Genomic DNA, 26,773 nt, shown 5'->3' on the forward strand with positions numbered 1-26,773 from the left:
AATGTTACCTAACGTCAGAGACATCTGGCTGCCTGGACAGTCACCCTAGGTTCTTCTGTAACACTGGGGCATCCATCTTTGGCCTACAGGCCTAGTGTATCTGATAGACTTTTCTGTGAAGCAGGGGTTTTGAAGGGCAGTCTTACCTTGTTTTGGTAAAGTTCAGCAGTCACTTTCTTTTGTGTCCTGCTTGTCTAATTTGTACACTGTACTGTCAGCCATCAAGGCAAGGACAATTTCTTGTTCAGTGGTTAAATTTGGTCACAAAGAAACTAAACTTCATGTGGAGTTTCTTCGATACCCATCATCTTCTCTGAAGTAGACTGGTGCTGCGTAGGTCTTTGAAGTGTTTGAAGACCATATGTCTATCTAAATATATCTGTTTATGACCTTGAAAACATACCTAACATGACTATAAGTTTGACTATTATATATGTCTATTAATCTGTATTTTCAATTATATATTACATTTTTAAATGAGCTGCCTAAGAATAGAAGCATACATACAGTATAACAAGATTAACTTTAAATTTGTATCAATAAACCAAAATCCATACCAATGTAAAATATTTTGAAATTAATAGTTGTTTTTTTATTAAAGTAGATTCAATAATCTACCCTTTTATCTGATCATTTTTATATCATACCCCCTTTTTTTCCTTTAGAGAGTGATCATTGAATTTAACTCTTGCTTAACCTTTGTTTCTTTGGGGTTTAAAAAAATTTTTTTGTTGCTGTTTTTATTTATGTTTGTTTTGTTTTACTATGACCACCAACAACTTGTAACCAACCCATGTTAAGTAATAATAAACATCCATAACGAATTGTTTTGGAAATGTGGGTGTAGTTATCTAGACTGCTTCCTGTTGTCTAGAAGCTCTGGTAACTTTGGGGGAACCTTGAGAAAATCATGATAATTGTTAGGTCTTGGCTGGAGTATTTTATGAGGCTGGATCATCTCAGTCAGCTGCCTGGAAGCAGTTCTGGATGCTGGATCACCTTGGCCATCCATTTTCACTGATGTCTGGTAGTCTTGTTCTGAAAACACATAAACCTTTAAAGGTAACATACATGTTTGTATCAGTATAAATATAGACTTTGTATTGTGCACAAGTCAGTCAAAGATGAATTTTTTGCTATGTGTTTGAGCAGGTAAAGTATACATCACATGTCTTTTAGTTCATCTAGGTTGATTTCTCCTGTGATGAATAAGAAATGACCTTCTTCATCTCTTTTGATTGATTTTAGTTTGAAGTCTATTTTGTTAGATATTAGGATTGCTACACCCACTTGTGTCTTGGGTCCATCTGATTGGAAAATCTTTTCCTAACCCTTAACTCTGAGGTAACATCTGTCTGTGAAGTTGAGGTGTGTTTCCTGGATGCAGCAGAAGGATAGATTCTGTCTTCATCCATCTGTTAGCCTGTGTCTCTTTATAGGCAAGTTAAGACCATTAATATTGAGGGATATTAATGACCATTGATTGTTAATTCTTGTTTGTTTTGGATTTGTTGGTGGTGGTGGTATTTCACCCCATTTTTCTTTTGGCTGTTGGTAAAGTGGGATTATCTATTGCCTATGTTTTTGTGGGTGTAGTTAACTTCCTTGGGATGGAGTTTTCCTTCCAGAACTTTCTATAGGGCTGGATTAGTTGATATGCATTGTTTAAATCTGGTTTTGTCATAGAATATCTTGGTTTCTCCATCTATAGTGATTGAAAGCTTTGCTGGGTATAATAGTCTAGGCTGGCATCCATGGTCTCTTAGTGTTGGTAGAATATCTATCCAGGACCTTCTGGCCTTCAGAATTTCATGGAGAACTCAATGTGTAATTGTGATAGGTTTGCCTTTATATGTTACTTGGCATTTTTCATTTGCTGCTCTTAATATTCTTTCTTTATTCTATATGTTTGGTGTTTTGATTATGTGGTGAGGGGACTTTTTGTGGTGTTCTGTAAGCTTATTGTACTTTCATTGGCATGTCTTTCTTTAGGTTGGGAAAGTTTTCTTCTATGATTTTTTGAATATATTTTCTGCATTTTTGAGTTGGGTTTCTTTACTTTCTTCTATTCCTATTATTCTTAGGTTTGGCCTTTTCATGGTGTCCCATATTTCCTGGATATTTTGTGTTAGGGAGTTGTTAATATGTTTCTTTTTTATGACTATCTATACCTTTTCTTTTCTCTCCCAAACCTATGTATATTTTTAAACACACTGTAACACACTTAGAGTTTTTTATTTTTGTTTTTCTATATGTATGTATCTTTTACTGAGCATCTGTAACCTTTTCTGTCTGTATGAGCAAAAATTAAATTGCTGTGTATCTTAGATCATGGCATGCTGGCTGGATCCTCCCCCTTGGTTCCCTATGAGTCTAGTCTTATAGTGAAGAATGTTCATCCCCAGCTCTGGGAGCCACATTTACTGACCAAACTCTGGGGAGTTTCTGGGTCCACACTGCCACTGAGTAGTGTGCCATCTGCTGCTTTTACCTTTATCCCATTTTGTGTATCCAATTCAGTGTGTGGCAACTCCACTGGACTCTACCTTTCCTCATACCAACATCCTCAGCTTGTGTTCTCTTTCTAAGAATCCCAGTATGAGAGAGCATCAGACAAGCCCAGCTTACAAGACAATCTACTTAACAATAAGCCTTGGGAATGTCCTTGCATCTAGGAGTGGAAGTTAATTAAAGAGACTAATAGATAGGCACTTGCAAGAATTAAATCCAAGTGCTGATTAGTGCTCAAGATGGTTTTTGTTTTGTTTTGTTTTCTTTCCATGGGTTTGAAGTTGTTACAAGTTTGAACAAATGAAATGAAATATTCTTTATACATGTTCACAAAGCACGTAAGCACATGTTACACGACATCTCAAAAGATCAAATATATACTGTGCATCACTCAGTTACAACTCTTTCTACCAGCTCATGTTAGGAAAGGTTTGTTTTAATTATAGTCAATACTCATTTCAGATTATAATAAGATTCTACACCTTCTATTAACAAAAAATAAGATTATATGCTAGTTGATCAGCTAGTTGCTTTCAGCAGAATATACCTTTCTTTTTCATTAAATACATGGGAAATTTAATCACAATGTCTGATGAAATTAAAGAGGCTATTTTGGATTTTTAAATGAACAACTTAATTGCATTATTCCCAAAAGCTTACCACCAGAATTCACAACTAATGGGAACACCCATTTGTCAAAGATCCCTTTGGCATCACCAGTCACATCCAGAATAACCCAAAGGACTGGAGAGGTGGCTCAGTGGTTTAGTGTTCTGGTTGTTTTCCCAGAAGACTAGGATTTGGTTCTTAGTACTTACATATGGCTCACAACTGTATGTAACTCCAGTTCCACAGGATCTAACATCTTTTTCTGACCATTGCAGGCAAAATACACATACACATAAAATAAATGAATAATAACCTACAGCTTGAGTCAAGTTTGGATAATTGTAATGAGGTCCCTATTGCCATGTTGTGTTGGTAAGTGAATAGATTAATTATATTCCATCTGAATCATGGTTACCTGCTTTGGCAATCTCATTTATGTATTAGGTATCACCATGTATTCTCTGAACTCACTCGTGATCCTCCTGCCTCATCGGCCTCCTGAGTGCTAGTGTCACAAGTGTGTACAATGATGCTCTATACTTCCATAAAAATTTGTATCACATGTACTACAAAATACACCATCCACCTGGCAACTCTACCCTCTTTCGTCATCTCCTCATCCTGTTCTTTCTTCTGCCTGTGGGGCTCTCTCTAATGACTCTTCCCGCTAACCCAGAAACACTCCCTTTCTCACACACATTTTCAGAAACCTGAGGAGTTCAGGAAACTAGGGAGCAGTTACCTTCTGTTCCCTCAGAGAACATTCTTCTGGTTTGTAAGGTGACCAGTGGGGACCTGCACATCATCTGGGTAAATATCGTCGTCACCATGTGTCACCTACTCTAAAATGTAAATGTTGTGGACCCAGCCTGCCACCAGTAGACCCAGCACCTAGTCTCCTGTCCAGTTTGGACCACTGGACACTCTTCCCTTGGAGCTCAGGAAAAGTAGCATTTGCTGTCTAACAGGGATCCCACGGTTAACATATTGTTTCACCTCCATGTATTTTTTTCTTCTTTTGCTTAAACTAAAATAATTCATTGCCCAAGGCTATTTGTTTCCAGAAACTCTTATGGAAATTTAACACTGAAACTCTTAAATGGACTGCACATTGTGCATGTAATTCTTACCTGATAATTGCTCTTACTGTATGTAGTTTTACTGTGTTGAGTTAAAAATCTTTCTTTTTTATTTAGACAACAAGGGGGAAATGGTGTGGAATAATCTTTTGGTATACTGTGAAGATGCTAATACAAAGCTGATTGGCCAATTGCTAGGCAGGATTTCCAGGCAGAATCCTGAAGAAAGGCTGAATCACTAGCATTATGGAGAGCAAACAGCATGGTCATTACAAAGTAAAGGTAACTGAGCCACGTAAAAGAATGTAGATGAAAAGAGATGTGTTGATTTAATTTATAAGAGCTAGTTAAAAACAAGCCTAAGCTATTGGACAAGCTTTCATAATTAGTAAGTCTCCGTGTTGTGATTTGGGGGTTGGTTGGTGGGACAGAGAAAAAAATTGATACAAATGGTGCCCAATGCAGGACACATATTTCCACATTAGACCTGAGAAAGTTTAGAAAGAGGTTCCAAATACACAGAAATGGAGCCAAACGCAGTTTCCTAGTTCCACAGTCTCTCACGTGGACTGCAATACAGAGACATGTCTCCTGGCTGCTGCCTGCGGGCTTAAGCTGCCAGTGCACCATGAGCTAAGCTGTGCAGTGGTTTAAGGTTTTCCTCAAGCAGACAGAAAAGGTTACAGATATGCAGCAAAGCAGGTTCAGATGGAAAATACCTCTACTCAGGTTATAGTGTATTTAACAATGTGTGTAGGCTTAAGAAAAACTGAATAGACAGTCATAAAAATAGTTTAAAGATAATGAAGTCTTTAAAGAAAGAAGTAATAAAAAATAAGCCATGTAAAGATGGGAAATATTATAACACAGGGAGTTTGGACCCTTGTATAGTGCTTTGTTAAGTTTGAATTTTTGAATGCTAATGAACAGACAACAGCTGCTGAGAGATTGGATTGTGGAAAGGACTCCTGAATTAAACCAACCTATATACTTTAGAAATGCAAAGTACAAAAAAAAAAAAAAAGTATTATGTTGGAGTGTTGGAGAAGAGGTGAAGAGGTTATGCTCTTGTTTCCACAGGGAATTAAAGACTGTGGATTCTTTCTAAGTTAATAGAGATCAGATGTGATGTGGGGAGATCTCCTGAACATCTTGGCTACAGAATGGGAGAGGAAGCCAAGAAAGACTACAGGACAGGTGACTTGTAAACTGATCCCTCTGCAAGGGAAAAGCTCAAAGACAAGATGAGACCTGACAAATTTTGTTGGCTACAGAGTCCTCATGACTTATTATTACATGCCATCTGTTCATATGGCATGAGTAGAGATCTATATTATAGTTTGTTATACGGTCCAAATGGACTGATAAAGTTGACATGTTTATTGCTTGCTCAAATATACAGCGAAGAAAGTATGCACTGCATTTTATGTACCTGTGTTAATGCAGACACTTTTTTTTTCAAGGATTTTTTTTTTACCCCATTTTTTATTGAACTATACATTTCTCCCCACTCCCTTTCCCTCCTCCCTCCTCCCTCCTCCCCTCTCCACTCTACTCTCCCCCATGCCTTCCACACTACCAATTTACTCAGGAAATCTTGTCTTTTTTCCCTTTCCTAGGTGGATCCATGTATGTCTCTCTTAGGGTCCTCTTTGTTGCCTTCATTCTCTGGAGTTGTGACCATAGGCTGGTTGTCCTTTGCTTTATGTCTAATATCTACTTATGAGTGAGAATGTATTATACTTGTCTTTCTCAGTCTGGGTTACTTTACCAAGATGTTTCTCTCTTCTCGTTCTATCCATTTGCCGGCAAATTTCAAGATGACATTGTTTTTTAATTACTGAGTAGTACTCCATTGTGTAAATGTACCACATTTTCTTTGTCCACTCTTCTGTTGAGGAGACTCTAGCTTGTTCCAGTTTCTGGCTATTACAACTAATGCTGCTATGAACATAATTGTGCAAATGTCCTTGTGGTATGATTGAGCAGCCTTTGGTTATATGCCCAAAAGTGATATTTTGGGTTTTGAGATAGATTTATCCCAATTTTCTGAGAAACCGTCATACTGATTTCCAAAGCAGCTATACAAGTTTGCACTCCTACCAGCAATACAGGAGTGTTCTTACTCCACATCCTCTCCAGCATAAGCTGTCATCTGGTCTTGGTCATTCTGACATGTGTAAGATTGTATCTCAGAGTTGTTTTGATTTGCACTTCCTTGATGGCTAAGGTAGTTGAGTATTTCCTTAAGTGTCTTTTGGACATTTGAGATCCTCTATTGATAGTTCTCTGTTTAGAACTGTATCTTATTTTTTAATTGGATTATTTGATATTTTGGTGTGTAGTTTCTTGAGTTCTTTGTATATTTTGGAGATCAGCCCTCTGTCAGATGTGAGGTTGGTGAAGATCTTTTTCCCATTCTGTAGACTGTCATTTTGTCTTGTTGACCATATCCTTTGCTTTAGAGAAGCTTATCAGATTCAGGTCCCAATTATTAATTGTTGTTCTCAGTGTCTATACTACTGGTGTTCTATTTAGGAAGTAGTCTCCTGTACCAATTAATTCAAGGCTACTTCCCATTTTCTCTTCTATTAGCTTCAGTGTAACTGGATTTATGTTCAAGTCTTTGATCCACTTGGACTTGAGTTTTGTGTATGGCAATAGCTATGAATCTATTTGCATTCTTCTATATATTGACATTTATTTATGCCAGCTCCATTTGTTGAAGATGCTTTATTTTTTCCATTTTATAATTTTAACTTCTTTGCCAAAAATTAGGTTTTCATAGGTGTGTGGATTGATATTAGGGTCTTGGATTTGATTCCATTGGTCCAATTCCAAGCTGTTTTCATTACTGTAGCTCAAAGTCAGAGATGGTGATGCCTCCAGAAGATCCCTTATTGTACAGGATTATTTTGGCTATCATGGGTTTTTTGTTTTTCCATATGAAGTTGACTATTGTTCTTTTGACATCTTTGAAGTATTGTGCTTGGATTTAGATAGGGATTCCATTGAATCCATATATTACTTTTGGTAAGATTGCCTTTTTCACTATGTTAATTCTAGCTATCCGAGAGCCTGGGATATCTTTGTATTTTCTGATGTTTTCTTCAATTTCTTTCTTCTAAGACATTAAGTTCAAGTCATATAGGTCTTTCATTTGTTTGGTTAGAGTTACCCCAAGATGTTTTGTGTTGTTTCTGGTTATTGTGAAGGGTGATGTTTCCCTGATTTCTTTTTCAGCCCATTTATCATCTGTATGTAAAAGAGCTACTGTTTTTTTTTATGAGTTCAGCATATATGTATGTTTAATAGTTTGTGTGTTTTCAGAACATGGGAACCAGATACCAATGAAAACAGGTGGCCCAGGTGATCTAGCCTCACAGAATGCCTCTGCTGCTGTTTCCTCAGAGATCTACATCTAGAGCAGCTCCAACATTGCTGGCTGAGATGTTCCAGGCTCACAGACTATTCTAGCCAGATAAGCCCTACATTTTCCCATCACACCAAGACTAGACAACAGCCAGATCTCCCAGGACTTGACCATTATCTTAGTTTTCTCAGGGTCCCCCAAAGATATTATTACCCTCAGACAATGGGAAACAATCTAGAGAACATGATGCATATATTCCCAAGAGGTGAGGTGGGTGGTTTTTAATCATTCAACGAGTTATGAGTATCTGTCATCATTTAGTGGGGTTGGTTACAAATTGTTACTGTTCATGGTCAGGGAGAAAGCTAAACAAAGGAGGTTAGATTAAAAAATCTCTTTCTGAAGGGAAAAGAGGGGGCAATGTATAGAAATGATGGGATAAAGGGTAGACTGTTGAGTCTATTTTTAACCAACCACTAGTCACAAATATTTTACATTGACATGAATTTTTGAATATTGATACAAATTTAAGGCTATTTTTGTTGTACTGTACGTATGTTTATTAAGGTACTGTACTTATGCAGCTCATTTAGAAATGTAATATAAAGTTTTAGTCCTTTAAAACTATTCAAGATAATAAAGAAATACAGGTTAATAGTCATCTATAACAATCAAACTTATAATCATGTTAGGTATGCTTTCAAGCTTATACAAAGATATATTTTAGATATGTAGGTGACCTTCAAACACTTCAAAGACCTACAGTATATGGCATTTAAAATGTTTTAATAGCAGAAGGCTTTGCATGACAGTGAGACATGTCTTGTCCTGGCAGCACTAATTTACTTCAAAATCTGATGATGGACATTGAAGAACCTCCATATGGAGTTTGCTTTCATTTGTGGTAAGGTCAGCCTCTGGGCAAAGAAATTTCCCTTGCCTCAACTGCTGACATAATGCTTTCCAAATTGAAAATGCAGGACATAAAAGAAAGCAACTGCTGAACTTTGTCAAGACAAGGTAGGACAACCCTTCAAAAATCCTTCTTTACAGAAATGTCTGTCAGATATTCTAGGCCTGTAGGAAGGTGGGTGCCCCAACATTGCAGAGGAAACTTGAGTGACTGTCTAGACAGCCAGCTGTTTCTGTCATTTCTTTTTTTTTTTCACCTTGTTAATTAGCCTTTTTATTGGTTTTGTTTTTTAAATTGAAGACCCCTTACTGGTCCTGCTTCCATGAGTGGCCAAGAACAAGGGGAAGGGAAGGGCAACCAGCTGGCGCAGGGAGGGTCATTTCCACATTTCATTTACACACAGAACTAAACAGACAAGCACAGAGTCACTATTGTGGTTAGAAGTTGGCAGCATGGGATTGGGGGGGATGAGGAATAGGAGTGTCGTTAAAAAAAAAAAAAGCAGGCTACCCCCAAACTGGGCGCCTGGGAACTGGGAAGGTGTAGTGAGATAGTTCTGTGGCACTGACCACGCCCATTGGGGGGTGGAGCCATGGGCGGAGTGACCTGTGGAAGGAGGTCGGAGGGGGCCAGGAAAGGCGCTCTCTTTCTGGCTGACTGGGACAAGAGAGGATCGGGTTGAATTTCCTGGTGTTCATCTGTCTAGGTTGTAAGTTATTTCTCCCTGAATAAACATCTATTCGGCCTATTTGTTTATACTGATCCTTATTTACCGCGATAGGAAGGGACTTGGTCCGCTTCAACCCAAGAGGAATCAGAGGATCAGAAGCAATTTGGGAAGGCCAGAACCGTCAGGGTGAAGGGAAGAGGACGGTGCAGGGGGTGAGGAGGACATTTGGCAACTGGGGTGAAGGGATTACCCTCCCCCTGCGGGGTTCCCCCCCCCCAGCCCCTCAGGTCTGGCAGGATAGGGGCAGCCTGCAACACCCATGAGCAGGTCTGGGGCTGCTAGATGCTCCAGGCAGGGGGCTGGAGGCGGCTCACAAAGGCTTGTCCTCCAGAGAGATGACAGCGCTGCCACCTAGTTTTTCTGCCAGGGTGCAGCGGTCCTTGACCTCCTCTTAGCAGTTTGCTTGTAATTTATGCTTGATTCCGGTCAGCTTCTTCTTGATGGCATCTTTGGAGCTGGCATAGATCATTTTGCTCTTAAGGGGTGCACTCTCAGGGGCTCAGAAGATGAACACCAGGTCCTCCTTCTTGCTCTCCTTGATCTCATAGGTTGCATCATAGAGAGCATAGCGGCAGTCCTTATCTGGCAGCATCTTGATAAAAGTGGTGTAGGGGTCGTCCACAGTCTGCCCCACATCTCCTACCAGGATCTCCTTGCCCTTCTCCAGGATGATGTTTTTCTTATCCTCACTCAGGCAGAAGAGCACTGCCTTCTTGCGTTTCTTCACTTCTTCTGGCGTTGAAGACTTGTGCACCTTCATGTCATTGAACACCTTGATGACACCATCCAAGACAGCCACACCAGAGGCCATTTTTCCGGAAGTGAAAGGGAGACAGAGAGAGCTACAGAAGAACTGAGCCACCGAAGATGCTGCCGGGATCGGACTGAACCTCTGTCATTTCTTATAGTTTTGGAAGTTGCTTGCTTTACATTTCCTGTTTACTCAAGTAATGTTATATCCTTTTTATGTCTTTGATGAAGTTGAAGACTGGATAGTTATAGTTACAGTTTTCTTCAGTCATGATAGAAAAAAGTACATTAGGTACAGAACTTTTGAGACATCAAGAGAGGATAGATAATGGAATATTTTCTCCAAATTTTCCAAATACAAATAGACTGGACATTTTGAATGTAATTCTTACCTAATAATTCCTCTTATTGTATATAGTTTAACTGTGTTAATGTTAAAAAGCTTTCCTTTTTATTTAGACAAAAAGAGAGGGAAAAATAGTGGAATAATCTTTTTGTACAGCATGAAGGTGTGTTATTCTGATTGGTTTAATAAAAAGCTGAATGGCCAATAGCTAGACAGGATTTCCAGGCACAGAGGACTCTGGCAAGAAAAAAGGCAGAGTCTCTAGTCATATGGAGAGCAAGCAGCATAGGCATTACAAAGTAAAGGTAATCAAACCATGTAAAAGAACATAGATTAAAAGATATGGGTTAATTTAAGTTATCTAGGGACAAGCCTAAGCTATTGGCCAAGCTTTCATAATTAATAATAAGTCTCCATGTCTTTTTTGTGAGCTGGTAGCCCAAAGAAAAACCCATCTGCACTCTCAGACCACGCACGCACGTGCGCGCGCACGCACACACACACACACACACACACACACACACACACACACACACACACACACACGAGCCTTTTGGTTGTGAGCCTAGCCTTTAACAGCTGAGCTATCTCTCCAGCCCAACATATGAGCCTTTTAAAAAATCCAAGTGGCAATAAAGTTTGCAGAAGATCACCAGCAGACAGGAACAAAGCATTGTAATAATGTGAGCATACCAACTTATGCTGTCATAAACATAATTTAGATTCAACTTTTTCATAAGATGATCAATTTGCTAGGATCATCTTACTGTCTGTCTCATTAAGGAAGGAAATGAAGTTAAAAAGAGCAGGAAGAAGGGAAGGGAGATGGAAAGGAGGTGAAGATGCATTTTCAGTAAGAAAGATCAGAAGGAAAAGCTAGCATGTTTTGGATAAGAAAGGATTTTGTAGGTGTGGATGCCTTTAGCCTGAGTGCTCATGAGGCAGAGCTGTGGTTTCATACAGAATTACAGGCCAGCCAAGGCTATAGTGAGATCCTATAAAGAAAGAAAAACAGGAAAACAAGACAGACAGACAGGAAGGAAAGAAGGAGGAAAGGAGGAAAGGAGAGAGGGAAGGAGGAAGGAAGGAAGGAAAACTGTTTTATAAAGCAGATTTTTGTCCTAAGGTGAAACTGGCTGGATTTTTCCACAATGGAAAAGTAAAGATGATGACATACTAGAGTCCAAGCACATCACAGGTTTGTGAAAGTAAATTTTAGCCATGAGTGAAGGTGACTAAAATTCCCAAGGTCAAATTCAGTATACAGTTATAAACCTAAAATCTAAATCTCCGGTTAGACACACAAAAAACACACATTTATCTTTAATTATATTGTATGAGTGTTTCCCTACATGCATTTATGGTCACCATGTGCATGCAGTACCCTTGGAGACCAGAAGATGGAATCAGATCCCCTATAACTGGGGTTCTGAATCTCCTGTAACTGGGGTGTGTTGTGAGCCTCTGCCTTCCAAGTGCTGGGATTACAACCATGTGCCACCACTCCAGCTTATGGGGAATATTTCACAGCAAAATCTCAACTCCCATAAAAATCTTTTAGAGATATTCTATTGTTCTGCCATAACTAACTGTCTGGATCTGAGTAATAAAAACCTAGTTCTCTGTTTAATGACTCCTCTATTACTTATGGAGAAAAATCTCCCAGGCTAGGCACAAAGGTCTGTATGATCCCAGTCTTCAAGATAGATCTTTAACTTCACCTGTGAGTCTCAGACCCCAGAAGACCCCTGGAACATTGGAACATCACTGGACAATTGGCACATACTAACTGGACATATCTAAGCCTATCTTCTGCCTCATGGGAACTTTAAACACAGATATGGAAACATACACACACACACACACACACACACACACACACACACGCATGCACACACATCTCCAAACCAAACCAACAACAACAAACAAACAAACAAGACTCCTTCACATCAGGCCTCCTGCTGTTACCAACATGGCTTAGATGGGCATAACCATGGCTGGCCTATCTTATCCTTTGAGTAACATTTCATATGTTGCTCTATGCTTTGTTCCCACATTTCAGCACTTTTATCAGGTTTGTTTCTTTAGAATTCAACAAATTTGGCTTCAAATAGTTATACAAGAAAGATGCTATCTTGCCCTATTGAAGGTCTTGAGACATCACGTACTTCTGGCAGCTCATCAGTAATAGATAAGGGCCAGTATTAGCATGGGGAGACTGGAGAGAGCAGAACACCAGCCTGCTCTCCGGTAAGATGAGACCACATGGAAATACTTAGATTAATAGAAATGGGTTAATAATTAAGACAGAGCTAGCTGGTAAGAAACTAGTACCTAGCCAACAGCATTATATCAAATACAGAGTCTCTGTATGTTAATTGGGGCTGGCGCCGCGGTGGGACCAGGCCGGCGGAAAAACTACTCGCAACAGATGAGACCAGCATTCAAAATAAAAAATCTGACACCGTTGCTCTACCAAGGGCTAAGTGTGTATTCTAGTTTAGGATGGATGGCCAGGCTGTTGCTAACTGCAAAAGCTCCAAATGCAATTGTTCTACAATACTGACTTGAAACACCACTTGAATGGGGTTTCATGGACCTCTCTATCCCATAAAAGCAGTTCCTAGAATATCCCTGTGCAGTTTCATTTTGCTGTGTGCTACGGCTGCACTGGAGTTTATTTGATAAAGGCCCTGTTCCTGCCTTTCTGTGCCTTGGTGAATTCTTCCACTGCTTGCAAGTCAGCTTGTCACCACCACTCTGCACGGCAGATGAGATGTATGTGGTTATGTTATCCAAGATTATAATACCAGAATTTCCTTTGTTGTTTGTTTACAGGATAGTATCTCACCATGTAGCCTGGAATGCCCTCAAACAAGTGACCCTCTGCTTCTGCTTCTGTAGTGCTGGGATTATAAGCAGGTGCCACAACATAAGACCAGTCTTCTCTCTCCCCTCCACCCCCCCCCCCCGTTCTTCCCCTTCCCCTCCCATCCCCTTTCCTTCCTTTGCTCCCTCCTCCCCATCTTCTTCCTTTTCCTCTCTCTCTCTGTCTCTCTCTCTCTCTCTCTCTCTCTCTCTCTCTCTCTCTCTCTCTCAACAAACTGTCTCTATGAACTCCAGGTTAGCTTTAAACTCATGATCCTTCAGCCTCAGCCTCCTGAGTGTCTGGATAACAGATGTGCAGCTTTGTGTCTGGCATCACCAAGTTTTGTTAGGAAAGTGTCCTTTTCTGGTTTTGAAGAAGCAAGTGGCAATGTTCGCAAGCCTCATGGCAAGGAGCTGAGGGTGGCTGGCAGCTGGCAGAGAATTGGTGAGAATTGGTGCTGCCACCGATTGTGAGCACAGAAGCCAGTCTTCTCTGCTGCATTTCAGATGTAACATCTGTCCTTTCTGACACTGTGGCTGTACCCTTCGGAGACTGTGACGTGGAGGGCTTGGACAAATTGTGCTCAAATCCACAGAAATTGGAAGAAAATAATATATAATTTTAACTCACTAAGTTTGGGCCCTGTGTGTGTGTGGTATAGGTCAGAGGTTGGCATTGGGTGTCTTCTTTGACTGCTTGCTACCTCAGTTTTGGGGACAAATCTCTTACAAGCACGGCTGGCTGGCTATGAACTCTGCCTCTCCATTGCTGGGATTGTAGGCAGCTGCTCTTGACCTTAATGTTTTATGTAGGTATGGATATTTGAACTCAGGGCCTCGCACTTGCACAACAAGCCCTTTACATTTCCTTTGGACCATCTCCCTATCCCTTGAGCCAGTATTTTTATACACCAATAGATAACTACTACAAACAGCACATCTCAATATTGAAATGATTTTGAAACCATCAGATTACACGGGGTTCTGGAGATGTAATTACAAGCATGAATTTGAATGTACATTTAAATCACCTTCTGAGACACAGGTTGTTGGGCCTCACCCTAGGGTATAGGTTTGTTATTATCATTTACTTTATATTCAGACAAAGGTATTTTTGTGTTGCTCAGGCTAGCTGCAACCCTGTAATCATCCTGCTTCAATATCCTAAGTAGTTTGGCCAAGTCTAGCATCTCCCTAGAATTTCTGATCCCTCTTTCATGTCTGGGACTTGAGAGTCTGCCTTCTAACAAGTTGCATTAGCTGTTGCTGGGACCTGTCTGGAATCTACCCTTTGACAACCAAACATGTAGAGTCATTTGGCAACAAAGTTCTGATGAAGATTCTTTGGTATATTCCCCAGAATTTCAGTTTCTTATTTCGACAAAATTGAGGAAGGACCTTGAGGAGCTATGAATTGGTAGATCATTAAAAGCAGTTCCTGGGGCTGGCCAAGCTGATCAGTGACAGAGCATTTGTTCAGCGGGTAAAGAGACTTTAGTTCCCTCCCCAAGATAAAAAAAAAAAGTTTCTGGTAAAAATTTTGTATGTGAATTTTGGCATATGACTTGAGAAGACATCCAATCCTGGAGTGGCATTACTATTAAACATGCACACTGTGGGGTTGGCAGGATGGCTGACTCAGCAGTTAAGAGCACCCACAAGGTGGCTCAAAACTGTCTGTAACTCTAGTTCTAGGACATCTGACAATCTCTTTTGACCTCTGCAGGTACCAGGTAAACAGATACACACGAAGGCAAAACACTCACTGTCTTACATTTCTGTTGCTGTGAAGAGAGGCCATGACCACAACAACTCTTATAAAGAGAATATTTGATTGAGGGTATCTTGCTTACAGTTTCAGAGATTCAGTCCATTTTCATCATGATGGGAAACATGGTGGTGTGCTGGCAGATGTGGTGCCGGAGTAGCTGAGAGTCCTACATCTTGCAAGCACCATGAAGTTGACTGGCAAACTGGGTGGTATCCTGAGCATAGGAGACCTCAAAGCCCACCCCCACAGTGACACCTCTTCTCCAGCAAGGTCACACTTCTTAAAGTGCCACTCCCTATGAACTTATGGGGGGCCAATTATATTCAAACTATCACACTCACTCATAGAGACAGACAGACACACACACAGAGAAGGAGAGGGGGAGAGGGATAACACATCTTGTTTTTGCTTATTTTTAATTAGAAGTAGCTAACCTGATCTGGGTTCAAACTGAAGAAACTACAAAGTAATTTGCATAGGAGAAGTTTCATGGGGACTCACTAAGCTCCCAGGGACTTGAGAAGCAGGAGTGGCTGTCCTCAAGCCTAGGAAAGCAGGGTTCAGAAGAGGAGGGGGCTTGAGAAGAGCCTCTACATATTTTTTTTTCAAGATCCAGACTTTATTGGAGAGATGTATTTGAGGGTCAAATATCACCACTAGGCTCTGCGATTTGTGAGAACTAAAGAACTGAGAAGAGCAGAAACATGTAGGATTGGGACCTGTTACAGTAAAAAGATACAGACTGAAGTCAGCCTAGAGGACAGGCACATAGCAGTGTCTGGGGGGGCACCAGGTACAAGCTTCCATGTGTCCCCATGTGGAGTCAAACAGGGTTTAAAACTCTTTCAGCAACTAATGAAGTGCTGCCCATCACAGAAGTCTAGTAAGACTTGATGTCCCGGGGTATCAGGTTCATCACATAGATATATGATTGACTATCCACATAACTGGTCTTCAGTTATTTGGCCCCTAGATCCTTCAGAGACCAATTCTTGTCATACAGATGCATCGGGAATCACACTATTAGTAAAAATTCTTTGGTTCAGCTCAAGGTCCCAGGTAAATAAAGCCTGTTTTATCACACAGGATATCTCAGAGGCTTAAAGACGATTTTCCAGGAGCCAGGTAGGGGCCAAACCTTTGTGGAATGTGCAATGTTTGGACAATGCAGAATAAGTTAATCCTTTACTGACAAGAGGGCATGACTCTGGCTTACTGATGGCCCAAAGTGCCTTGTTGGTGGAATCTGCTAGAAATCACCATGGTGGGTATTGGGGGAAGCTGGTCAGGAACTTTGTTATAAAACTGCCAGGGAGGGAAGGGCTGGGCACTTCTGGACACTGTGCATGGCAGGAGCCAGGCACTGGAGAGGCTGGGAGCTCCCCAGGAGTCAGAAGCACTGGGCTACAAAGCCACTCAAAATCAGTTGTCTTCTATGTACTATAGCAGCCAGGCCTTGGCGATGCTAGACTATTCATTGCAGGACCATGCACATAAGAAATAAATCTTTTTGCTTTACCATCATTCTGGCATCTTCTACTGACAGAGCCAGTCACTAAAGGAAAATGTTTGAAGGTCTAAAGCACTCAACAATTTCAGAGACACACATAAAGTAAGTAAGTAAGAAAGAAAGAAAGAAAGATGGTGAATTGGAGTTGAGAAGCCATATATTAATAATATGCACATCTGCATTGCAAAGGATTCTGGGACAGTCTTGTATCTGGCGCAATCTAACTACTAATTGAGTAGACGAAAACTCTCCCTTTGGACAGTTTCACTTTGTCACATAAAATTGCTAAGTTGGACTAGAACTGACACCAAGTCCTGTACCACTCTTGCAATAATGGAAGAGCAGTAACTCTCCCATTGAACTCACTGAAATTTTTGCTTAATAATTGCATGTCAGATTTGATTGTATATTTGTCTTTTGGTGAATATGAACTTATAATCACAGGCACTCAATATAACATGATTGTAAAATCATAAAGCCTTACTGTCAAATAAATATATTTTTAAAAAATATTTAATTAAGCAATTTTTATGTGTGCGTGCGCGCATGCGTGCATGTGTGTATAAGCCACATGTGTGCAGGTGGCTGATGAACCAGAAGAGGCAGAACCCCTGCATACATCCCCGAGTGAGGGATCAACGATGCTCATTTTCCATGTCCCAGTTAGATACTTTGAAAAAGTATTTTAAAACATTTTATTTATTCATTATGTGTATATTTTGCCTGTATTTGTCTGTGTGCCACTGTGTGCAGGTCAGAAGAGGAGGGTTGGACCCCTGGGTTTGGAGTTGTAGACAGTTATGACCTGCCATGTGGGTACTAGGAGTTGAGCCCATCTTCATGAAGAGCAGCTAGGGCTCTTAACTGTTGAGCCATCTCTCCAGACCCTCAGTTAGGAATTTCTGTTTTAGAGATAACACAAGTTAACCAGACAGATATGTTCTGCTTTCATGGAGTTTATACTCTGTTGGAAAAAAAAACAAAAAACAGTCAACTAATCTTGCAGTGGGTGAATAATTAAGCAGGGAGAAGTTCCACTTTAAGAAGCAGTAGCCATTAAAGCAGCAAACAACACCAGATTAGTCAGTGTTTTGCAAGATTCATGAAGTATCTTCTCCTTGGGTGTGGTGTGGTTGCATGGACTATATGGAGGTCAGAGGTCAGGGACGGAGGGTGGGAGAGGGGGTGCTGAAGCAGGAAGCAGACAGCTACAGTTACATTGTTACAGTGAGCACATAACAATGATCTAAACCAGAATATGGTCCATCTGACTATATTTTCTGATTTCTATTACTATAGTTTAGTTTTGTCTATTTAAGACTTCACATAAATAGAATTATACAATATCATTTGCCAATTACATGATTTTAACTTACTTTATTTTTAAGATCACCAAGGTACAGGGTGTTTAGTTCACACTTTGTATGAAAAATAAAAATAAAAAATCACTCATCACACCATGGGAAAGAGGTTGGGGTAGGGCAAGACTGGAGGAGGGGAGACCTGCTAATTACCAGCCACAACAGTCCAGGTGGGCCAAGATATGCAGCTGATGGCAGAGGCAGGTCTGAGAGAGAGATACTTGGAGGTAAGATTAACCAGAGTTGTTACTGTTGTTTGATCTTGGTGGGTGTTGACACTTGGCTTTATTCTGTGGTACAAGTATCCCCAGCAAACATGATTTCTTAAACATGTTCTATGGAATAGTATGCTGTCATTAAAAATGTTGTACAGAAAACATTTTTCAGATCTTTACATGATGATTTGTATTATGTGTACATGGGGCACAAGTGTGTCATAGCACATATGAGATCAAAGGACAACCTTGAGTATTAGTCCAAACCTTTACCTTGCTTGACACTAATACTGCCCACCCCAATTCCCTGGATTTTATGTCAGACAAGCTAGCCTATGGGCTTCCAGAGAGACTCTCCCATCTCTTCAGGGAGTTCTGGGATTACAGGTGAGTGTGATTCCATATCGGATTTCTCATGATGTCTGGGGACTTGAACTCATGATTGTATGAGAGCTTTACCACTGAGCCATCTCCCCAACTGTAATTTTCGATAAGAAGATTGTGTACAATGTAGTAATGGCCAGTTTTGTATTTTAAAAAGTGAATTAATAAACCGGGTGATGGTATCAAACACCTTTAATCATAACACTCTGGAGGCAGAGGCTGGTGGATCTCTATGAATTAAAGGCCAGCCTGGTCTACATAGTGAGTTCTAGGACAGCCAGGGCTGCATAGAGAAACCCTGACTTGAAAAACAAAAACAAAAAACAAGTTAATCAGTCAATCACTCAGTGTGCATGTGTGTAGGTAGGCACATTTATAGCATATAAGTAGAGGACAACGGACAAGCTGGAGAGTTGATTCTTTCCTACCAGGTAGGTTGTGGGAATTACACTCAGGTCACCAGGCTTGGCAACAAATGCTTTTCCTCCCCTGAGCCATTTTGCAACCCAACTTTGTATATTTTAAAAACACTGTGGAGAAAGAAGTGAGCTGTTATTAAACATGATCTCTAGCTTGAAATTTTCAAAACAGTTTGAAATGTTGGTTATGGAGGTTTTAAATTTTCCACAAAGAACATATGCTAATTATAAAATACGAAGGTAATTACTAGCATTTAATGCTCCCAAAGTAGGAATGCTCTTTAAGAACATAAAACAAGAATACACAGAGCCCCAAAGGGGCAGGAAGGTTCTAGCAACAGCATGCTGCTCCTTCCTCCTTCCCCTGCTCCTGTACTTACTATGAACTTGTGGGCAAGGAATCTACCACTCATTCAGCAGTTGTGCCTGGAGGCAGCAGGACGTGCAGAAGGCGGAGTTGAGCTCAAGCCAAGGTTTTGAAATTCACAGGGCTTCCCCTGGCCCTAACTCCAACTCCGAATTCCACCTGTGCTGATCAGTTGTCTGCCTCCGCATGGAACTTCTTGTGCTGTGCGAGTCAAACCAGACCATTCTTGCTGTTCCAGCCTCAGTCCTCTTCTGTCCAAAGAGTGGATGGAGCCTGCTTCGCTGCGGGAGATGCTTCCTGCTACTTCCCGCTCTTTCTCCCTCCCCTGCTCCTAGTTTTCCAGTCTCCTTTACCGACTCTTGTTTCTCCCATGTCTTAATTGTGGGGTGTCAGAAGGCACAGCAAAACAGGTCCTCTCTCTATGCTTATTCCCCCAATGCTTCCGTTCAGTGTCCGCTCTTCACACCTCCACATGCACTTTTGATTCCCAGCTCCAGCTGGGGGTCCTCCCTCAACTCCAGACTCCTGTTGATAACCCCCATCTGATCTTTTTTTCTAATGTATTATCTTATGTGTGTAACAGTTTTGCTTGAGTCAATGTGTTACATATGTGCACCATGTGCATACTCTGTGGCCTCAAAGAGGGATGCCAGACCTTTGGACTGGAGTGACAGACAGTTGCTTGGCACCATGTGGGAGCTGGGACTTGAACTCAGGGCTCTGTAAGTGCAATAAGTGCTCATCACCACTGAGCCATCTCTCTGAAAAGTTTCTATACCCTCATAAGCTTCTCTGCGGATACAGCAATGTAAACCAGACCAATCAAACCAAGTTAGAAAAAGTCCACGTTTAATACGTGTAATGGATGCAACACTCCAGGATGGCCTTCCAGGCCACCCCTCCCCCTGAGAGGAGATGGGAAAGGAGCCTGGAAAAAACTCAAGTCTGGTTTCTGGGGTACAGTTTAAATACCCTGTGGTAGTGGTCTTGAGCATCTCTGGGGGAGGGGTCATCATTTGGCCAGCTTTCTGAGATGCAGCAGGGTATGGAGGGAGATGGGGGAGAGGGGCTTGGGAAGAACCTCCACCATAACATTCCAGACTCTGGGTGCCAGCGACTGGACATAACATCCCAGGTGCTTTGGGTATATGGATGTTGGTGACTGGGGTGAAGCTTCCCCCTTAACACCTTCCAGTTTCCCAGCTGATTTCTAAGGGTTGCATAAATTAAATATGTCCTGGGTGGAGGTTTGCTTTTCCCCAACCACAAGTCATTTCTCCTCAGATTTCTTTCTGGGTTCCAGTTCACAGCAACTTCAACCTTCCTCAGCCCCAAACCTTGGAGCTGTAATTAAATCCCCTTTACTCCAACAACCATCCCAAAATTATTGGCTCCAATGTAAGCCTGCAACTGTATGCCTCCCCCTGTATGTCATCTACATTTGGCAACTTCAGGTTTGGTTTTCTTGTTTTTTTCCTTGCCCTCTCCCGCCCCTTTCAATTTGAGAAGTCAAGATATTACTTTGTGAAGTAAACATCTGATGAGATCACTCCCGAGCTCAGATAACGCATAACAGCGAGCCAAGAACAAAGCGATTCCTGGCATCCTGAATGTCTGTGCTGCCCTGGGAGGCACTGCTCTTCATCTCTCAACTGTGGACCACCCAACTCCCACCCTGCAATTTAGTCCACCCCCTTCCACAATAACCCAGCCAGCTTCACTCTTTCAGATTTCTAACTGGCAATGGTTCAAGTCTTTGCTCAACCATGAGCCTTCACCTCAAGGTTTAAAGCTGTAGCCCTCCACTCCATCCTGTCTCCTCCAACCCCTTCCCACAGTGGCTAACATCTTCTGACGAATGCTAGCATTGGTTTATTCCTTTCATTTGTTTGTTTTGGTCTCTTTGCCATGTAAGGTCCCGAGTATAAAGATTTGTACTTGCATCCCTTCAGCTGCACACCTCAGAGTAACACCTGCCATGGAATGCTGTTACCGAGCAGATGCTGCCAGTGTGTTTTGTGTTCTAGTTTTGTCTAGAGAAATGTTCTGTCAGTGGCCCTGAGGGTAGCCTGGGTGGGCTCCATTGTGATTCTCCCATACCCAAGTGTCTTTCACATAACTGGCAAACTGCACATTACTGAGTGATGGGGACAGATTCCCCTTCACTATGGAAACAGAATCATCTGGGACAGGCCTACTCAATTTACAGGGCAACACAGCAGATACCATGGATGTTCTGAGACCACCTGAGTGAGCTATACCTGCCAACAGTTCCCAGCACATAATCCCTGTACCTACCTTTCCCCTTGTTCCTGACAGAGTACACAAGGAGTTAATATCCCAGTTAACATTCAACGAATGGGGTAAAGGTTAGCAGGTTAACTTCTCAACATTGAATCAAGATGGTCAGAATAAGATGTTGGAACACTGTTTGAGCATGAGCTTGGAAGTGGAGCATTAAACATTTGAAGGGTCATCTTAAGCATTACCGTGCCACAAAGCAACCTTTAATTTGAAACTATTTCTAAAGCCTTTAGCAGTGACTGCATCCAGTCAGCAGACAATGGACGCTTAGAAAACAAACAAAGTATGCTTGAATGGAGAACTGTGCCATATAAAGGTGAGGCAATGTAATTCTCAATCCCAAGTGCACATCCATCTTAAATTCCCTGGGAAAGGCACCCCCTGCCTCCTCCTAGGAGTTCTGAGAAGTGGTACCTCACCAGTACCCTCACCAACCTGGGATGCCCTCTAAGATTACACAGCTGAGGCCAAGGCCCACACGTCCAGCCTCCCAGAGTCTAGACTGATGTCAACAGTAGCCACTGTGAGCATCCTGAAGACAATAATTTTGGAGGCCAAGAGCCGTATTTTCAGATTTGATTTCAACCAAGTGTTCCTATTTAAGAAAGTCCGCCAAAAAAGATAATGGAGACTTACAAAAAGAGAGAAAAAAAAGTGCTCTGCAAACTGTAAGATGCTACCAAATGGTTAGCTATCTGAGGATCACTGCCAAGGTCAACAAATTGAAGCCTGGGTGTGGAGCCAGCTCTTCAATCGGAAGGGCTATGGAAAGGCCAGGCACAGGGTCTGTGTATTTGTCAGAACCAGGACACAACTTCCTGTCTGTGTCCCACCAAGGATCCCTCTATGTGAAGCGCAAATGCACTTATACCCAGTGTTTATATTACATTTGTACTAGAACCAACTTTCAGTTGTTTGCCCCCCCCCCCACACACACTGGTATTTTGGAGACACACTATGCTCCAACTACCTGACTACTGGGCAGATGGCTCTTCCCAAGTCCTCTACTATCTTGAGTGTTTTTCTTGCACACTCAGTCCCAGCTGCATTACAATTTAGATTTGAGCTCTGGCTTTCAAACCACATTTCTTTTGCCCGCATACTGCCTCTTTGTCATCTAACAGCTGAATGGGCTTTGTTCCTCTAACTTGGCTCAATGAAAGGGTCCCCATGAAGAATAAACTTCACATTTTTCTGGTTTCCTTACCCCAGCATCCAACACTAGCAGGGAAACAGTGTTGGATGACCTCTGACATTAGATTAACTATCTGGGTCTGAGCCTAGGCTAGATAATGAGCCTACGTATAATGGGGAGGCATCTGTTAAGGCTCTGCCCCTTTGTCCTGCCTCCTTTCCTGGAGCACCTTTTCCTCATCTGTGAAAGCCAATTGGTTTTATGTAGTAGACATTTATTCCACACAAGTTCCCACCAAAGCTGCTGTGTACCTATTCAGTCTTGGATGTTTCTACCCTTAAGGGCTTGTAAACCAACAAAAGAAAGATAGTAGATATCTTACAGAAAGCCTTCTGTTCCAGGCCCCAAAAGGCTCTATTTGTGTCTATTCTGTAATAGGAGTCTTGAATGCCTCATAGTGCATAACAAGGATGAGACAGGAACCCTGCACACGAGATGCTATGCACATAAACTGCCAATGATTTCCTTCCACGTATCTCCCAAGTGTTGTGTATACACTATTCCATGTGATATACCATCCCACCCCCCAGAGTAAGAGATGCACATGGAGGGAAGATACATACTGACCAGAAAAACAAAACCAAAACAAATGACCCAGTTCTTTTGAGACAACCATCAATAAAATTATTTCACTCATCTAAAGCAAAATCTATTGGGAGGAAATCAGGAAACGGTCTTTGTGCTTACCAGTTTCTGAAACATCAACCAAAGGGGCTGGGCTGAGTTAGAAAGAAACTGACTGAAAAGAGCCCTGCCTAGTTAATCTTCTCACACAATCCAAGGTTCAAACAAATCAAGCCTTAAAGGGGGGGGGGGGGAATTACTAAGCAGTCCTGGAGACGGGAGACAATTCTAACTCTCCCTGTGCTGGGGTAGGATCTCTGCCGCTGACCCCTTGGGTCAGATTTTTTTGTTGTTGTTTTGCTTTTTGAGATAGGGTTTCTCTGTGTAGCTCTGGCTGTCCGGGAATTCTCTTTGTAGACCAGGCTGGCCTCAAAGATCAGATTTTTAACCCTTCACTTCTTTCAACTCCATCATCCGTTAGATAAGGACAAATGTTGAAGTCGAGTAGGGGTACTTGAAATTGAAAACACCAAGGGCAAGAAACAGGCAGGTTTTAAGAACATGTAAAGGAAAGCAAACTTCTTTATTGTACACAGTACAGAATATAACGCAGCTTGGCAGGATGTACACAGCCCTGCGCAGGGGAAAGGGTTTCTGCACTGTAGACCTTCCAAACTCTGGGAAAGAAGCAAATGAATGAAACAAGCCCCACACCCTGAAGGAAACAGCTACATGGGAGGTACATGAGTCCAATGGGAATGCAAAGTGACGCTGCTGTCCTGTGTCCCTTGACAGCACAGGTTGTGCAGTCACAGCAGGGGAGGGGCAGCTCAGGCTACATTAGATTCTTTTCATACCCAATAAAACAGCTTAAGTTCATTAAAAAAACAAAACAACAACAACAACAACAACAAAAAAAAAAAAACCCCAAACCAGTATAAGAGAGGAAGGGAAAACAAACAAACAAAGAAAACCAATCTATACAGCATTTACAACAAATAAATCTCTAGCCAGCTGGGTAAAATTCGCATCTATGTATAGACTATGTGTAGATTAGAAAGCTATAAATATGCCTCAGAAAGAGCTCTTTCAGTAGAGTACAATGCTAATTAAGGCCCAAGCTTCAGGCTTGACACCTCTATGGGCTGACTAGCTTTCAGGAGGAAAACCTTAGTTTCCCATAGGTATAAAATGCACCCGTTATCCCGGTGAACCTCTTCACAAAGGTGCTGTGGGTCATGAGAGCGCGACGGAGTGCCTCACTGTAGGATAGGAAAGCAGGTCCCACACTTTGTCAGCTCTGTGTCCTGCATGGAGGAACACTCGTAATGGGTGTGGAGTGTCAAGGACAGCACACTCCTGTCCCGGGGCAGCAGACAACAAGGTACCGGCACTCCTTGGTGACTTCTCCACTCCAAACCCAAGTTTCACACAGCTTTAGTTTGGTTGTTTTAAAACATTCCCAATATAATACAGCAATCAGAAATTAAAACAAAAATAGGGTAGCAGGAAGCCACAATGCCAGCTAGTACTATTTTTACCCACCAGTGACAGGTAAGTTTCAGACCCCAGGGAACCATTATGCAGGGTTGAAGGTCCAAAATGGAAAAAGGGGAAACAGAGACTGATGCCTATAGGGTTCCCACCAGGCAACCAGCTGTTAAATGGAAATGAAGTGTAGTATGTACATCTGCTTCCCAGAAAGGGCGTTAGTGAGCAAGGAGAACTATACACATGGAATCTACGCTGTGTCCAGGCTGCCCTGCACACTTCAAAAATGTACAAATCAGATGTAAGTATTTCAACAGGTTGTCTGGTGCGCAAAGCACCAAGCAGGCTTCTACATGGTGAAGTTCAGGAAGCCCTAGCAAAGCCCCTACAAGCTGCAACGTCTTCGTAAGTGGGCATGGCCCTGCCGAAGGGACATAGTGCAGTTACCAAAAAGTTTGTTTTTGTTTTTTTTTTCTTTAAATACCAAAACTACAAAAATCAGTTTATATAAACTGTTTTCCAAAACAACCACCAAAACAAAATGATCTCCCCCCCCCCAATCAAAGCAAAACAAAATACTGTCAAGTATTAATTGCCTTTCTTCTAAAATGAAAGCTATCCGCACTCAGCCATGTGACTGGGAGGGGAGGGGCTTGATCTACTTGGTGACCACTCTGGCCGGAAGGCTCAAGAGAAGCAGTGGTCAGAGAACCTCGGAGTGGGTAAAAGCTGTCCTGGTCTCCCCAGTTCTGGATTTAGGGGAAACATATCAAACTGAGCTACATGAGTTTTGCAAATTCCAAGCCTTAGTGATCTGAGCCTCCCCAACCTAGCCTTTCGACTTTTCTATGGGTGTGGGATTTCTTTCGAAAGAATTGTGCAAGTCAAAGCCCTTCTAAAGGCATTTAGTAGTCCATGATCAATGCAGATTGTCATACACTCCGTCCCCTTGCATGGGTGCTAACCTGAACAAGGTACTGCTCTGCACATACTGTCCATGCTGGCAAGGAGGCTCCACTTTCAACTCTTCCAAGGAATCTCATCAGAATCACCAGCTGCTTTGTGGTTTTCCTGTCTCTCTCTCTCCCTGTTCCCACTCTCTAGCCAAGGTATTTGTCTTTAAGGGTGTCAATCCAGAGATGGCTTGGGTTCTCCAGATAATACTCGAGGGCAAGCTTTAGGAACAGCCAAGAACACAAACAAAACCACTGCCCTCATTTGCCTGAATGGGGACTGCTAGCTCTAGGGTGTGGCCACTCAGCCATTCAGAAACTTAGTAAGCGAAGCCTTCAGCATAGGGGAGGCTGCTGCAGTGATCCATATCCAGGAGGTAAGCAGGGTTATCTTCAAAGTGAGTCAGTGGTAGGGTGTCCTCCTCGTTGAGGGTGCATTCAGACTCTGCCTTCAGGAATGGGCGCTGATTGTCTGGGAAGGCCATGGAGAAAAGCGCATCGGGGTCACAGACAAATTTGTAGACGTACCGTTCCCCAGCCACCTGCATGAGAACACATCAAACAAGGCTCAGGTAGAACAATGTACGGGCCTTGAGTAAAAAATTTTTAAAGACACCAATCTCTCAGGGAGTCAAGAACCAAAGGGCTAATTAGTAGCTGATTATTCTAATCACATCTTAGGGACCTATTACCTGGCAAGAGTTGTGTTGAAATAGCTCAGTATTTTAAAAGACAGTATTTGAATTCAAATACACACCAGTTGGGCTCCTTCAGCAGCAAGCCTCACACTGTCTTATACTGGCAGCTCAGGCTGCCTGAGCTGTAGGGCTAGTACAGGGGCTTACGCACACAATGCAGATGCCAGACCACATTTCCAATGACTTCCTAAGTTTACAGTTTTTCCCAGGATGGATGTGCTATTTTGAAGGGTATAGAGCTTCTTGCCCGCTTTCTTTGTGTTTGTGCGTGCACGGTGTGTGGGCATGTATGTGCAGAGGCCCATGGTTGAGATCTGCAGTTTTCCTCATCACTCTGCCACCTTATTCTCTGAGGTAGGGAG

General features: G+C 41.9%; 1 protein-coding gene and 1 pseudogene across 3 annotated transcripts in view; both read right to left on the bottom strand.

The window, feature by feature from the left end:
• Positions 1–9,408: 9,408 nt before the first annotated feature.
• Positions 9,409–10,080, bottom strand: LOC127226994 (cofilin-1-like; annotated as a pseudogene).
• A 13,753-nt stretch (positions 10,081–23,833) lies between these two features.
• Positions 23,834–26,773, bottom strand: part of Etv5 (ETS variant transcription factor 5) — a 61,213-nt gene continuing 58,273 nt past the window's right edge. For all 3 annotated transcript variants that reach the window (XM_051191204.1, XM_051191206.1, XM_051191205.1), the window contains one exon: positions 23,834–26,255. In XM_051191204.1, the coding sequence (XP_051047161.1) occupies positions 26,034–26,255 (222 nt within the window). In that variant the 3' untranslated portion in view covers positions 23,834–26,033. The remainder of the gene's footprint in view (positions 26,256–26,773) is intronic.

The sequence above is a fragment of the Phodopus roborovskii genome, unplaced genomic scaffold, assembly GCF_943737965.1.
Source record: "Phodopus roborovskii unplaced genomic scaffold, PHOROB, whole genome shotgun sequence".
NCBI lineage: Eukaryota > Metazoa > Chordata > Mammalia > Rodentia > Cricetidae > Phodopus > Phodopus roborovskii.